At 47.0% G+C, this 15819-nt stretch overlaps 1 protein-coding gene across 1 annotated transcript; it reads left to right on the forward strand.

The window, feature by feature from the left end:
- Positions 1-1323: 1323 nt before the first annotated feature.
- Positions 1324-5993, forward strand: BHLHE41 (basic helix-loop-helix family member e41). Its single transcript, XM_052639741.1, has 5 exons — positions 1324-1712; positions 1849-1912; positions 2234-2341; positions 2669-2780; positions 3251-5993. The coding sequence occupies exons 1-5, from the start codon at positions 1324-1326 to the stop codon at positions 4363-4365; spliced, it is 1788 nt and encodes a 595-aa protein (XP_052495701.1). The 3' UTR covers positions 4366-5993.
- Positions 5994-15819: the final 9826 nt, after the last annotated feature.

Below are 15819 nucleotides of genomic sequence, written 5' to 3' on the forward strand. Positions count from 1 at the left end.
AACGAATGTTTCGGGGATCACCCGGGAGAATGCAGGAAGGAAAAACGTTGGGTTTGAAATCGATTTACTTGTGTACAGACAGATTAACATATCGTCTCTCCATCCCTGCCCTGGCAGACGCAAGTGGCGGCAGCGGGGCCAGAGACCTGGGGGTCCCGCAGAAGGCGCTTCACCACGCTTGGTCTCCAAGGTCCCTGGCCCTCCGCTGCGCAAATGCGGGCACCTCCGGGTAACTCTCACTAGCAGTGAGTCATGCTCCCGGGATGGCTCTGGGGAAAGGCAGCCCTGCTCCGCCGGCCTGTGCTTTCCCCGCGCCGAGCGCCGCGGCTGCAGGGCGAGCGCGCGCGCGCGCACGGGCTCCCCGCGCAGTGATGTGGCAGCCGCGGCAGGTCGGATCACGTTGCTGGCCCTGTGCTGGTACCCGTTGGAGACAGGATTAAGGAGGGAGGCTTTGGAGGTGCCAGCGGTAGTAAACGTGGGCTCTGCACACTCCCGGCGACGCTTATCACACGCGGGGGGAGGGGTCGGGGAAAGCACGCAGCACCACCCGAGACGCGGAGGGGCGGCAGAGTTGAGCCCGCGAACGATACTGCTGCATTGCTTCTCCGCCGTCGCCCCTCTCTTGCCACCCCATCCTCTCCCCTCCCTCCTCGCTGCGTCCCTCCGGGAGCGCCTGAGGCCCCGAACTTCGTCATCTGCGGCTGTGACTAGTGGCACCGCAATTCCGGCGGCTGCGGGAAGTTTGGGTGGCCCAGGGACACCGTGTGGCCGAAAGACACTCGGGTTGCGACATTCTGTCCTAGTGGCTACAGTTGCATTTATCTTAAATCCTTCAGGGAGCGGATTTCAAACTGTCCCTTTTCGGGACAACCTCCAATCAGGGCTATAAGGGGTTCCCCCCTACCCAGGCCGCCCAGCGGTGAGCAAACAAGTTTCCAAATTGTCCTCTGGGACTGAAGTTGACCCACCGCGAATTCTCTTTCTCTTTCCTTTCTCTGGTCCAAACCAACAGCACAGTCGGTGGAAAGGCAAAAAGCCACGTTCACGTTCCTGAACCGTCATGACGGACGGCTGGAGGGAGTCGCACTTCCGAGGCGAGGAAGCCCCAGCGGCCCCGCACCCCCGGCGCCCCCTCCCACTCCCCAGCTGACTGCACCGCCCTCGGGAAGATGAATAGCTTGGCTGAAGTTGTTTTTCCTTTCCGGTGGCCCTGATCAGGTGTCCCCGCCCCCTCCCGCCGTTCGCCTCCCCTCGCAGCCTGCTCCCTGCGCCCCCTCCCGGCCCGGCCCCTCCTCCCCCGCCCCCCTCCGGGCTGGACCGCGGATGGTACGTTCCGCACGTGAGCTGGGTGCTGGTCTGGCCGGCGACGCGCGTGCCCTGTGGCCAAACACTGCCCGGAGTGAGAGCAAACTACCAGCGCAGTGGGGCCGGCGCGAGTGTGCGTGCGTGTGTGTGCGTGTGTGTGCGAGAGAGCAAGCGCAGCGGGAGGGGGGGGACCAACTGCTTCACACTTTCAACACTGCACTGAAGAGGGAGAGAGAGAAAGAGAGAGACTGGAGACCTACAGATCCCCCAAGATCTCCCAAAGCTACCGTCCCACAGATTATAAACCCCAAAAATCGAAACAGAGGAAACGGACAGCGGTTGAACATGGACGAAGGAATTCCTCATTTGCAAGAGAGACAGTTACTGGAACATAGAGATTTTATAGGGTAAGGTGCACGCACCCTTGCGAAAATCTGTCTAGGCTTCAGTTTGATTTTTTTTTTTCTCCAGAAAGTGGTATGGAGCGGGCGAGGGCAGAGCCCCTCCCCGAATGGGTGCCTGATGCTGATTTCTGTTTTGCAGACTGGATTATCCCTCTTTGTATATGTGTAAACCCAAAAGGAGCATGAAGCGAGACGATAGCAAGGTAAGTGTAGTTTCCTATGTTCCCCATAACCTGCCTGGGTAGTTAATTAGGGCCATTGATTTCACAGGGAAGCTCTGCCCGCAGATATATTCCAGCCTTTGAGCTTCCCCAACTGTGAATTTTAAGTGGTTTGCTGGATACTCTCAGGGGGAGATTAAACATCATACCTGAATTTAAATTGTATTTCAGAACAGCCCAGAGGAAAGAGGTGTCTTGGGCATAGTTTCTCACGTAGTATTGGGGAGGGGGCAGTATTGTTATATGCAGTAAGTGAATATTTAGCTTATCGTTTTTTCTCTTCCATGACTCTCATATTTGTAGGATACCTACAAATTACCGCACAGATTAATAGAAAAGAAAAGAAGAGACCGAATTAATGAATGCATTGCTCAGCTGAAAGACTTACTGCCTGAACATCTAAAGTTGACAGTAAGATGCACATTTTTATTCTTTGCTGTTCTCCGGGGTTGTGTTAATAGCCTGGTACCACTCCCAAGAGAAATAAGAATAAATGTAAATATCACATGCCTTACAACTTGTGCTATAGTGTAGAGTTTCCTGCAAACTCAAGAGTAGGTGTTCACAACTGAAGACAAGAAATCATTTATAACCTGTATGGTGGAAAACTCAGAGAAGTATAGGAATAGTACTTCTTTCAAGTATTTGCTTAAGTTGCTGTGCCAAATGGAGAGCCAGTCAAGCCAAATGTATGTTTTTAAGTAACCAAGTGCTCCCTTCTTTTTTGCATCATTGCAGACTCTGGGGCATCTGGAGAAAGCGGTAGTCCTGGAATTAACTTTGAAACACTTAAAAGCTTTGACAGCCTTAACGGAGCAGCAACATCAGAAGATAATTGCTTTACAGAATGGTAAGTCAATTCAGGGAGGCCAACCCACCCCGATGAAGGAGGGCAACCCACAGAGGAGCAGTGTTAGGATTCTTACCCCACTTCCACCTCCTTCCCAGGGCTCACTTTCATTTGTTAAATTGCTTACACTTTCCCTTCATTGGAAAGTGCCCACTTCCGACGCATCCTAGAGGCTTCCAGCAGAATTCGGAGGAATCAAATTTTTATTTAAAGTGGTGGTTGCGCCCTCTCCACTTTAGTTTCTCAGCTGGGACTAGAGCGCCCCCCTGCTTCCCCACCCCCGCCACCCCCTACTCCTCCCACCCCTCGGCAACCGGTGGATAATATCATGCGAATACAGAGGAAAAACCGAGATCACTTTAGTCAGTGCAGGGCCCACGTGATAAGCAGATGTTTCAACGTCGATATTTTTCTTCTTGCCTTCATTCCTCTGTTCCCTTCCCCCGCCCCCCACCCCTTCCTCATCCTAGGGGAGCGATCTCTGAAATCGCCCATTCAGTCCGACTTGGATGCGTTCCACTCGGGATTTCAAACATGCGCCAAAGAAGTCTTGCAATACCTCGCCCGGTTTGAGAGCTGGACGCCCAGGGAGCCGCGGTGTGTCCAGCTGATCAACCACTTGCACGCCGTGGCCACCCAGTTCTTGCCCACCCCGCAGCTGTTGACTCAACAGGTTCCTCTGAGCAAAGGCACCGGCGCGCCCACGGCCGCCGCCCCCGCCGGCTCCGGGGCCGCCCCCTGCCTGGAGCGCGCGGGGCAGAAGCTGGAACCCCTCGCCCACTGCGTGCCGGTCATCCAGCGGACTCAGCCCAGCGCCGAGCTCGCCGCCGCCGAGAACGACACGGACACCGATAGCGGCTACGGTGGCGAGGCCGAGGCCCGGCCGGACCGCGAAAAAGGCAAAGGCGCGGGGGCGAGCCGCGTCACCATCAAGCAGGAGCCCCCCGGGGAGGACTTGCCGGCGCCCAAGAGGATGAGGCTGGATACCCGCGGCGGCGGCGGCGGCGGCCCGGGGGGCGGCGCGGCGGCGGCGGCGGCCGCGCTCTTGGGGCCCGACCCGGCCGCCGCGGCCGCGCTGCTGAGACCCGACGCCGCCCTGCTCAGCTCGCTGGTGGCGTTCGGCGGAGGCGGGGGCGCGCCCTTCGCGCAGCCCGCGGCCGCCGCGGCCCCCTTCTGCCTGCCCTTCTACTTCCTCTCGCCTTCGGCGGCCGCCGCCTACGTGCAGCCCTTCCTGGACAAGAGCGGCCTGGAGAAGTATCTGTACCCGGCGGCGGCGGCCGCCCCGTTCCCATTGTTGTACCCCGGCATCCCCGCTCCGGCCGCCGCCGCCGCCGCCGCCGCGGCCGCCGCCGCCGCCGCCGCCTTCCCCTGCCTGTCCTCCGTGTTGTCGCCCCCTCCCGAGAAGGCGGCGGCCGCCGCCGCAGCCGCGACCCTCCTGCCGCACGAGGTGGCGCCCCCTGGGGCTCTGCACCCCGCGCACCCGCACGGCCGCACCCACCTGCCCTTCGCCGGCGCTCGCGAGCCCGGGAACCCGGAGAGCTCTGCTCAGGAAGATCCCTCGCAGCCAGCAAAGGAAACCCTCTGAATCCGTGCTCCACTTGAGAGGGGACCAGGGTTCACGCGGAATAATAATATTAATAAGTTAAAACACCCTTAACGTTTTTAAGGGAGGAAGTGTAAGAGACGCACGACAGGCTTTAAAAAAAAACCAACACAACAACACAGGTGTCTTGTGTACATGTGGAGTTCCTGTTTTGCTCACCCCTCGCCGCCCACTATCCTTCACACACCTACATCCCTTTTGCCCCCCACCAGCTGTCAAAGAACCTCCTAGATATTGATTCTTTTCTTTCTTTGAAGAACTCCCCATAATAAGTTTGGCCTTCTTTTAGGCCACGTTCCATTCTCTTTTAAAATACAGAACCGAATTCTCGAGGAAGTGAGAACGGTCTGCTCTCTGAACCAGGGTAAGAGAAGGTAACGTGGAACCCCAGGTAGCTGGTGTCTGCCTGCGTCTCAGAGCTGTCCTCCCTGCTTTAGGAGGCTTTCCACAGGCACAAGGAGGACTTTTTCGAGTTCGACTTACCCCAGTATTTTATAATGTTTAGCTTTTTTAAAGGCGTGCATTTGTCAAAGAGGAAGAGGTGAGAGTGCAGGCGCTCGCGTTGCAATCCATTCTGAAGTGGTTTGAGTGGTATCTCTTACTTAGTACTTGCACTCGTTTAAAAGAGGTGCGGAGTTGGGCCATGGTCTGAACTAAGTCAGGGAAAGGGATGAAGAAGGCCAGAGTCATTCTCAGTACATTTGCTAGCACTTTATTGAGAAACTGACCGTGAATCAATTAACTCATCTTAATTTCATATATATACCTATATATGTGAAATTGAGTGCCTCTGTTCTTACCCTGTCATTATTTAATCCATCATGTTTCTAAGTTTGTATCATCTTCCTGTTAAAATACAGAATGTGCACTGAACTTTAAAAAGTCCAAACTGATTTATCCTATATTCTGTTAATTCACAAAAGTGGAGGAGGAAGGCATGGACAGTTTCCTTTGGAAATGCTGTAAACATGTGGAATGGAGCCCTGTGAGGCCTTCCTATCTCCAAGTCTATGTATTTTCTGGAGACCAAACCAGATACTAGATAATCACAAAGAAAGCTTTTTTAATAAGGCTTAAACCAAGACCTTGTCTAGATATTTTTAGTGTGTTGCCAAGGTAGCACTGTGAGAAATCTCACTTGAATGTTATGTAAGGGGTGAGACACAACAGTCTGACTATGAGTGAAGAAAATATCTGGGTCGTTCAGTCCGTTTGGTGCATTTGCTGCTGCTGTTGCTACTGTTTGCCTCAAACGCTGTGTTTAAACAACGTTAAACTCTTAGCCTACAAGGTGGCTCTTATGTACATAGTTGTTAATACATCCAATTAATGATGTCTGACATGCTATTTTTGTAGGGAGAAAATAAGTGCTAATGATATTTTGAGTTAAAATATCTTTGGGGGAGGACTTGCTGAAAAGTTGCACTTTTGTTACAATGCTTATGCTTGGTACAAGCTTATGCTGTCTTAAATTATTAAAAAAAATAAATACTGTCTGCAAGAAACCAGCTGGTTTAGAAAAGTTGAGTATGTGAAGATAAACTAGAAATCATCTTTATATTCTAGTATTTTCAGCACTCCATAAATTCTATTACCGAAAATAAATATTCCCATGCTATTTTGTGATTTTAAAATTCTTACTAAGGAATAAAAACTTTAATATATGTATGCTATGAGATCGTCTAATAATTAAAAAGGCATAAGGGATGCTCGATTAGTTGTAAGATATCTAAGAATACAGGGATGAAGGTCTTTTAGGTTCTCAGATACCCAACTTTGTGGCTTGATATTACACATTTCAAATGTCTTGCAAGCCTCCAGGTTCTAGCTGTATCTACTTGCTTGTTCCCAATGTATCTGCATGATAATTGCAAAAGAAAAACCTATCAATCACTCACCTAGTTTATGTCACACCCAGTTTTCTAATGTTTTCATGATTGAGGTGTGTTTCCCTTTTCATCTTTGACACCAGATAGCCTCTGATATATGGCCTGGTGTTTCTCTTTCACTGGGTCCCGTATAAATACTGTACCACTTAGGAGTGGCTAATTTCTCGGTATATTTTAGCTTCTTAAGCTTTATAAACTAAGTCCCTTGTGGGATTTTATTATGGAATTCAAGTAAGAGAATTATTTCTAGACTTTTCTCAAGTTTATAATCAGATTTGGATTTGATACCAACTGTGTGAAGGATTGTCAATATTTAGTTTCAATAATGTTCACAAACCCCTTGATTTCTTAGAGGTATTGAAATAATAGTCAAAATTTATGAGATGTAGAAAAAGTGCTCCCTCTGCTGACTTTATGGCAACCAAACTGCAAGTCATAGAAAGTGGAGCCGGAAGGAAGCCCCGAGAACAGCTGTCCAGCCCCCTGCATTTTAAATAGAAATGAAGCCCAGAGAGATCAGATATCTGCCCAAGGTCACACAGCTACCTAGAGCGAGCACTAGAGGCCAGATCTGTTGTATTCCCCAGTCAGTGAAGTACTTCCCACTGCAGCATCTTGAACCAAATAAACCAAATTTGATTGGGCAGCATTCAAATAAGCCACAGGAACAAAGGAAACAAATATTAACATTACAAAACTATGTAGGATTTTTGAGCATTTTAATTTATTGAACTTTAAAAAAATATTCTGTCTAAACCAAAATAAAGGAAAAAATAGCATTTTGAATACTTAGAGCTACATGTTAATGACATGTAATAATCTGTTTTATAGCCAAAAGAGATGCAAAGTAAGTCAGGATAATAAAATGTTTTACCATTTGTATAGTTTTGGTATAATAAAAGGAAAAACCTTAGGGTTGGATTAGATTTTAGAGATTAGATTTTTAGTTCAAATGCCTTTATACTAGCATGGTAATAAGATAAAGCTGCTGGGGATAGAGTTGCAAAATAATATTATCTATACGGCATCTGAAAAATGTTATTTTAGTCATTGATTTATTTTAATGAACCAAAAGACAAGTCATCATAATTTGCTGAAGAGGATTCTATACCTATTACTGTGAAGTTTAGCCTAGATCCTTTGTAGTATATGTGATTTTTCAATATATGACAAATATGAATCTTGGGTCAATAATGTTTTTACATGTATAGTATTATATCAATTAATTTTACATACACAGAGCTGTTAGCAAAGTTCATACTGAACTGATAAAAATCCTTTCCTACCCCAAAGGACTAAGCATGTTTATAAGGCACTAGGAACTATATTTTAATAGCTCTTGAAAGTATGGCTGGAATTTTAGTTTCTATCATTGTGAAAACTATTTCTCATTTTTTTCTCTGTTACTAACCATACAGGCCACAACTTTTGTTATTGCCCATTACCTGAGGTTTGTTCAAAAGTATGTCAAGCCTCAGGCTGTTCCTGCCCATGTCACAGGTCAATTCTGAACCTCTTCATGGGAGGTGAACTCTAGTAGAGATTCTGAGAAGACAAGGCTGTACAGACTAGGCAGGACTTTTTACTTTAGATAGAAATGAACAGAGCCCTCATGAGCAAATTAAGCCCATTATAATGCCAAAAGTTGGCTATATTATTGTGATAATAGTGTTTTACTTCAGAGAGCAATCTGATGTTTTTCATTCAAGAAAAATTCTTAATCTATTAGACTCTCAGATCAGTATTTAGGCCCACCCATTGTTCTAACTGTGCTGTTTTAAATAAGTCCAAATGGGTATACAGTGCATATGTGTGTGAAGTCACTTTAGTCATGTCCGATTCTATGTGACCCCATGGACTGTAGCCCACCAGGCTCCTCTGTCCATGGGATTCTCCCAGCAAGAATACTGTAGTGGGTTGCCATTTCCTTTTCCAGAGGATCTTCTTGACCCAGGGATCGAACCCACATCTCTTGCATTGCCTGCATTGGGAGGTGGATTCTTTACCACTAGGGTCACCTGGGAAACCCCCATGAGGATGTGTAACTCCCCATACAGTGCATGCTTAAGCCCAGTGTAAGTTCCAGTTTTTCATAGAATATAACGGGATTGACATGGAAAATTATCACATATTTTCTATGATTAGGATGGGATTCATACTAAAAAAACATGTGCAGCATGTACTTTAAAAAAAATGCTCCGGGAAAGGAATTGGACATTTGTCTTAAAATTAGGTTTCTTGCACTTGTTCAGTGATTCCATATTGAAAACTGAACAAATGTAAAACTAAACCTTTATAAAAGTTGATGTTTTAAAATCTTGAACCAAGTGATGTCCAGTTTATGTTACTTCAGGGAATGATACATGCCCCATGAAACAATGATTGAGAAAACAGAAGCTTCTATGGTCAGGTGCCAACATTGTCTATCTTTTCTTTATTTTTTCTTTAGTATTTCAGTGAAAAGCTTAGTAAAATATGTTACACGTATCTTAGAAAGAAATACCTTATCTGTAGTTAAACTTTCTCAATAATTCAGGGTCATCATTCATTATAAATATCACTTTTGCACTATGAATATCATCTGGGAAGACTGGTACCTGCACTAAATTCCTTTTTGAGTCCTGATATCTGCTTTTTTATAGGTTTTTCAGTCTCTTTACTCAGGGTCAGGCTACCAGCTTCACTTCTTGATGTGTCAGAGCCTCTGCCTCCAAGTCTTCACTAATTTGCTACTTCTGAATTACTATAGCCTGGGAAACCATTTAACCAAAACCACACCCTTTGAAACGCGTATAAAATGAGAATAAATACGTTCTAACAGAGTACCTGAGGGGCACTTCTCTAAATTCTGTGAACTTGTAGAATCAATGACATGGTGATCTTGCCAATTTTATTTTCTTCCTTTAACTTTCATTCTAAGCAATATTCTATATCAGAAACACTTATGCAAAAGCCTTCAAGCACTTCATATATTTAATCGTTTTATTACATAAAAATGGTTTTATTTTACAGTTACTACAAAATAAATTCCAATGCCAGAAGCCAATTATTTGATTTGATAAATACTCTTTCTCTCAGGTTGATAGGAATAGGGGACCAATGGCCTTCAGTGAAAACTGATCCTGCATTTTGATTCATGGATGACTCTGGACCTTGATTCTGGTGTACCATCTCCTCTGCCTCTGGGTTTTGGATATCTTGGTTGGCAGGTCCAGCTAATGCACTCTGGGAACTGACAGGGAAGACATGTAGGCCCTGCTGCTGTCTGTGAATTTAGACATGCCCATTGGAGAGCCTTGACAGGTTCTAGACTCCTTGTGTGTGGACTGCAACAGACTCTTTTTTTCCTTGAGCCTACATATTCAAGAAATAGTGGACATGAGGTTCCGGGTATTTGTTTTTCTCCTACTGTGTGTGAGATGCTGTGGTAAGAGCTGGAAAATTAAAGATTAATGATCTCAGGATCTCAAAGTCTACTGGGGTGACAGATCTACACTAAAATAAATTACAGTGCAACATAGTAAGTGCTATGGAGCCGTGATTATAGTACTTGGGGGTGAAGGTTGCTAACTTCACCTGGGTGGACCAGAGAAGACCTTAAGAAGTAGCTGGGTTTTACAGAAGGAACAGGAGAGTAAGTCCACCTCCAAAGAGAAGGTTCTGGCACAGTCTGGTCCTGTGCTAAGGGCCAGGACCGTTTAATTGGTTATATTTGACTTGAGGTCTGAGTAAGTACTTCCTAACTTCTCAAGTCTCTTTCTAACTTGACTGCCATACTGACTCTCACCATCATCTCCTCCTGAGGATCTGGGCCATTCGGTGGGATTGAGGCAGGGTCATGCTATTTCCTACTGCAAAGAATAGTATTCATAACTTGATAATATCTAATGAAGTAGAGGGGGAAAAAATAGTACCTGGCAAGCAGCTCTGTCTCACCTCACCCATCCATCTTAGAAAGAAACTGAGGGTGACTTCTTCCCCTACAGGTAGGGGCATGATGATCCATGTTCTCCACTCAGTACCCAAAGGGGAAATGAGAGAAAGGAGCCCTAGAGGGAAACAAGAATCCTAAAGCCTGTTTTTCCAAACCTCTGGGACAAAGCTGAAGCAGCCAACTAATCCGAGGTCAGGTAGCTCAGTAAGTAGCAGAACCAAGACTAGAACCAGATTTTTTGGTTTTAAGTCCACTGTTCTTTATACCATCATCCTATAGTATAGTAATTAGGAGGCGATAGGCTGTGGTTTTCTCTTTAAATGAGGTAAGCCAGTCCATTTGCGGTCATAAGAAGCAGACTGTATGATTTTGGTGAACAAGGGAAGATTAGCACAGTGATAACCTTTTCAAATTATGTCATAAACGCATGTGATAATTATGATGGCGAAATTCTAGAAAAACAATTTTCAACATACTCTACGAAGAACCATACAATTTTGCTGTCTACTCACTTTGGAGACCTCCAGAAAGGTTTCCTCCTAGGTTTGGAAGTCCCCACATAATCTAGTGAGTTTACCACCTCTGTCTCTACCCCTCTGTACCTAGTGATTCTAAAGTTTCTCCATGAAGGGAGGGATCAAGTTAAGCCAAGCATCTGGACAGAGAGAATCGTTAGAATTGAGGAAGTAGAAAAGAGGGTGCTCTGCTACAGTTTTTATATGGGGTATTTTTGGGGTGTTGTCAACTTTACAAGGCTTCCCTTGTGGCTCAGCTGGTAAAGAATCCGCCTGCAATGCCGGGAGATCTCGGATCGATCCCTGAGTTGGGAAAATCCCCTGCAGAAGGAAAAGGCTACCCACTCCACTATTCTGGCCTGGAGAATTCCATGGGGTCACAAAGAGTCAGACACGACTGAGCGACTTTCACTTCACTTCACAACTTTACGGTTTCAATTTGAAGTCTCTTACATATGGTTATGCACGTGTATATACACTATCAAATGCTGAGTATCCACCACGTAACTCTGTAAAACTTCGCTTTCACATGCGGCTTTACAGGTTCAAGCAGTGTTTCAAAAGCTAGTTTTGACAGGGGGACTGCAGTTTGGATTAAATTTCTGAAGACCTGAGTTACTTCGAGTAATTATAAAATTCCCTCTGACAGGGGATTTTAAAGACACTGGCTTCTCTTTCGGTGGTTTACGCGGAGTTTTGTTTTCGAGTATATATGTGTGTGAACGGGGCTTATCTGCACAGCTATAACGTAGCTGTGTGGTCCGCATGAGACCAAACTGGTGAAGAAACACCAGCACCCTGGCGAGCTCTGCAGACACAAGTGGGCGCGATAAAGGACCTATTTCTGAGCTCTGTGTTTGAAAAGTACTCATTTAAAAACTGGAAAACCAACTCCAGCTCTGAAATCGCCGTTAGAGCGCGGCGTGGTGGGGGAGTTAAAGCAAGAGGGGAATAATGTCATCAACCGGCAGATCTTCAAGGAGCTCTAGGATTGGAAAGAGAGACGCATTCTTAGGTTGCCTAGCGATAAATCGGCCGATGATATCATTCTCCCGGAGGCCGGCCTCCCCCTCCCGTCCCCGCCAGGCTTTCCTTCCTCCGGGCCCCCTCCCCTTTCCCCGCCCCCTCCCACGCCCGGGTTCAAAGTACAGCCGAGCCGGGTGAGGGAGCCTGGGCCGGACGCGGCGCTGTCACGTGCAGCCGCACATGCCGCGGCGCACGCTGCGCGGCACGTGAGAGGGGGCGGGGCGGGGACCTGGAGACTCCGGCGCGCTGCCTTCTGCGCGTGCGCGCTGGACCGGGTTCCCGCTCCCCAGCTCCCCCACAAGAAACGGATTCGAGGGAGCCGGCGGGTGGCTGGGGTGGACTGGAGGGCGGTCCGGCGGAGGGCCGAGCAGAGGGTTGGGCGAGGCGCTCGGGCGGGGACGCGGACGCGCCCTCCCGACAGCTGCGCCGCACCCTGCTTCTCCGAGTCCTAGCGGGCCGGCCCGCGGTAGTCATTCCTCCCGAATTAAAGCTGGCTGTGACTCCGCGCTCCTCGAACCATTCTGACACAGCAGTTTCCGAGCAGCCCTGCCGGGCGCGGGTTAGAGGAAGGTCGACAGCCGCCCCGGAGGGCCTGGGGGCGGGAACTTCATGCCTGGGCTGGCCGCAGCCAGGGGAAGTGACAAGCTAAGGGGTGGGGGTAACACCCTGTGACACACCCGGCGGCGCCGGGACGCGGGCCAGACCCTGGCCTGACCTGAGCATGTCTTGTTGGAGAAACCTCTGGCAGTGGCAGGGGCAAGGTTGGGGGGGCGGGGTTTGGGGGGAGCATCTTTCATTGGTCTCGGTTTTGCAAATTGAATTGTCATTAATTAATCAGTAGGAGATTTATTTGTGATTAATATATTGGGACTTTCCAGGCAAGGTGTAAAGTAAAAGGAGTGATTCTATGGCCCTAAAGGATTCTGCAGGGTGCACTAAAGTGGAGGAAATTATTCAGGGGCTGGGGGATGGGTTTTATGTTTTCAAAAATTACTTAGAAACGCTGTTAGGAAAAATGAGCAAGTCTCATACTTCGGCTTTTTGAGGAGATCTCAGTAACTTGATTTTGTAACACGTCTGGAAACGTGCATGTTTATAAAGGATCTAAACTGAGTAATTCCTCTGAAGGAATGTGGAGTTCGTGAGGCCCTTTGGCCAAGCGGGTGCACACGGCAGTGTTACAAAGATAGAGAAGCCTCACTACCCCTTTGGAGATTTGGTTCGGGTCATGTGATGGAAAGTGAGCTCTGGGGTTGCCAATAATATTTGGACAAGTCAGGTGCCAGTATTTGCTAAGACGTGCTAGAGTGGTTGTAAACTCTCCAGAGTAAAGGGCACACTGAGTGCCACCCTGGAGGCAGACTGCTGTGAGCAAACAGACATACACAAAACGAATTCACGGTCGTTTGCCTCCTACCGATATGTATGCGCAATGTCTTGCAGATTGAGTTTGAATAACACTTCTGTACCACCCAAAGTGTTTGTAGGAGACAGCTTAGTTATCAGTAATACTGAAAGTTGAAAAAGCAAAGGTAGATTTATTCAGTCAACAAATATCTATCAAGCTCTTACTATATGCCAAGCATTGGCTATATAGCAGTGACTCATATAGACTTATTCATCACCCATCATGGTGCTCAAAACTTGCAATGAAGCCTTGCAAGTTCCCAGGCGTTTGCCAACCAATTATTATTTATGGCCTCTAGAGATCATATCTCTCAGTGCACTGGAATTTTTTTCAGTTGGTACTTAGGAAGATACCAGGCAAAAGGCATCAATTCCCCTCCCCTCTCCCTTCCCTTACCTCTTGGAGCCTACTAGCCTCCCTGCTGCTGTTCCAACAGGACAAGCTTGATCTTTTCCCAGAATGTGTGCACTTGCTCATCCATATGCCTGCAACACTCAATCCCCAGAAGGGGGATAGTTGACTCCAGCCGCACCCCCACCTTTTTTTTAGGTCTTTGCTTAAATACTAGCTTCTTCAGAGAGGTTCCCCCTGAGCAGCCTGTAGGCAATATATAAAATGCCGCTTATCATTTTATTTTTGCTCTTTTTTCGTCATAGCAGGAATCACCCAGACATCATGTATATACAGATTTGTATGAATACACAGACATATAATTTGTTTATTGCTTGTCTCATTGGGATGAACACGGACTTTATTTTGTTCGCAGCCCTTTGTCTACTGCCAAGAATGGTACCTGACAATACATAAATATTTATTTGCTCTTTTTTCTTTAATCTGCGCTGGTTGGTTGATGCTGTGAGCCGGCTTTCTTTAGTTGCAGTGATCAGTGCTACTCGTCATTGTGCTGCGTGGCCTCCTTATTGCGACGGCTTCTCCTAGATCACTGGGCTCTCGGTGCACAGGCTTCAGTGTTGCAGCACATAGGCTCAGTAGTTGCGGATTGCTCGCCCCAGGACACACGGGCTTCAGTAGTTGAGGAGTACAGGGGCTTTGTCCTTCCGCAGCGTGGAATCCGCCCAGACCAGGGATCTACTAGAGTCCCTTGCGTTGGCAAGTGGATTCTTGTCCACTGTGCCACCAGGAAAGTCCTATTTGCCTTTTTTTTTTTAAATTTTTTTTACTATACATGTATTGATCTTAGCTAGACATTTGCTGGATGAATGAATGAACGTCTCTGGCAAGCATTTCAGCTTGATTACCTCACTAAAGACAACAGAACACGGCCTTTCAAAGCAACCCTTGCCTGTTAAAGTTCATTTCCTCAACACTTATTGAGCACCTGGGTGACACAGAGCCACCAGCAAGTGATAAGGAGTCAAAGGCAGTTAACGCCCGATACCTGCAAATGGGAAACAACTTGGGAATGATTTGGAGGCTGATTGAATTTTATTGTCGCAATAACATGGTATTTAAGGATTAATAGATTTCCCCTAACAATAGAATTAATATCATTTCCATCTTAGTTCAAATGATTACAAGTTATGGTTAAAAGAAATTGTTCAGTAAACTGAAATACCTGCTCTGAAATTAAAAATTAGACAGCATTTCCCCATCCCGAGGCAACCTGTAGAAGAATTATGTATCAAAGATTCTGTCTCAGCTGTCAGATGGCTACTGAGCCTGCGTGAAAGTGAGTGGGATCCTCAGACTTCAACCCATGATGGAATTTACAGTACATAGGGCTTGAAGGTCCCAAATGCTTCTATTCCTCATTGGCTTTGCCAGGTGTGATAACCTCTGTCCCTTAGGCAATGAGCTGCTTCATGGGGAGAGCCAGTCAGCATGTGTCAGTGTGTGCTCAGCATCTAGCACAATGCCTGGCAAACAGTAAGCACTCAATAAATGGCTGATGAAATCCAAACTCTCCTCTCCATTTCCACAATCATTGTCCTAGTTCCAAGTATTTTTGTCTCACACCTGGATTATTGCAAGAACCTGCTCAGTGGCCTTTTTCCAGTCTTTATTTCCCATGCATTGACCGCGCTGCCAGCTCAGTTAACTCTTTCAATATCAACAGCACACTAAAGAATAGTTAGAGACAACCCATTACATGAAGAAGTCATGAAAACTTCAATTTCCCTTCTAGTTTCACTTCCCTTGACTCTGCCCCTTCTCCTATTGCCCCCAACCAGACGATGGGCATCAATTGCCCTAGTTGCACTGAACTACCACAAGTTCCTTAGTATGCTTTGTACTCTCAAATGTTTGTCTTTGGGTGAAATAACCTTATTTGGAAGTCTCCTACTTATGCGTCAAAACTCAGCCCAAATTACATCTCCTCTGTCAAAACTTCCAGAACTGTCTGAATCAAAAGGGAACCTCACCCATTCCTTTGCTTTGTGTTCTCTTAGCCCTTTCTTTAAATCTCCACTTGGCTTTTTAAACTCTCACTGCACAAGCATGCGTGTGCAAGAAATGATGTCCTTATTTCTCTCATTAAGTCTAACTTCAAGCCGCCTCCCCAAGGGCTGGTGGGAAGAAATCTCAGTCACCGTGGGCCGTCCCACTTCCACCCTCCTTAGGATTTCACAAGGACTTGGGACGCCAGGATAACAAAGAAAGGTTCTCTTCATACTCGTACTGTCTGAGATGCTTGTCAGTGTT

This window comes from Budorcas taxicolor, chromosome 5, assembly GCF_023091745.1.
Source record: "Budorcas taxicolor isolate Tak-1 chromosome 5, Takin1.1, whole genome shotgun sequence".
NCBI classification, from domain to species: domain Eukaryota; kingdom Metazoa; phylum Chordata; class Mammalia; order Artiodactyla; family Bovidae; genus Budorcas; species Budorcas taxicolor.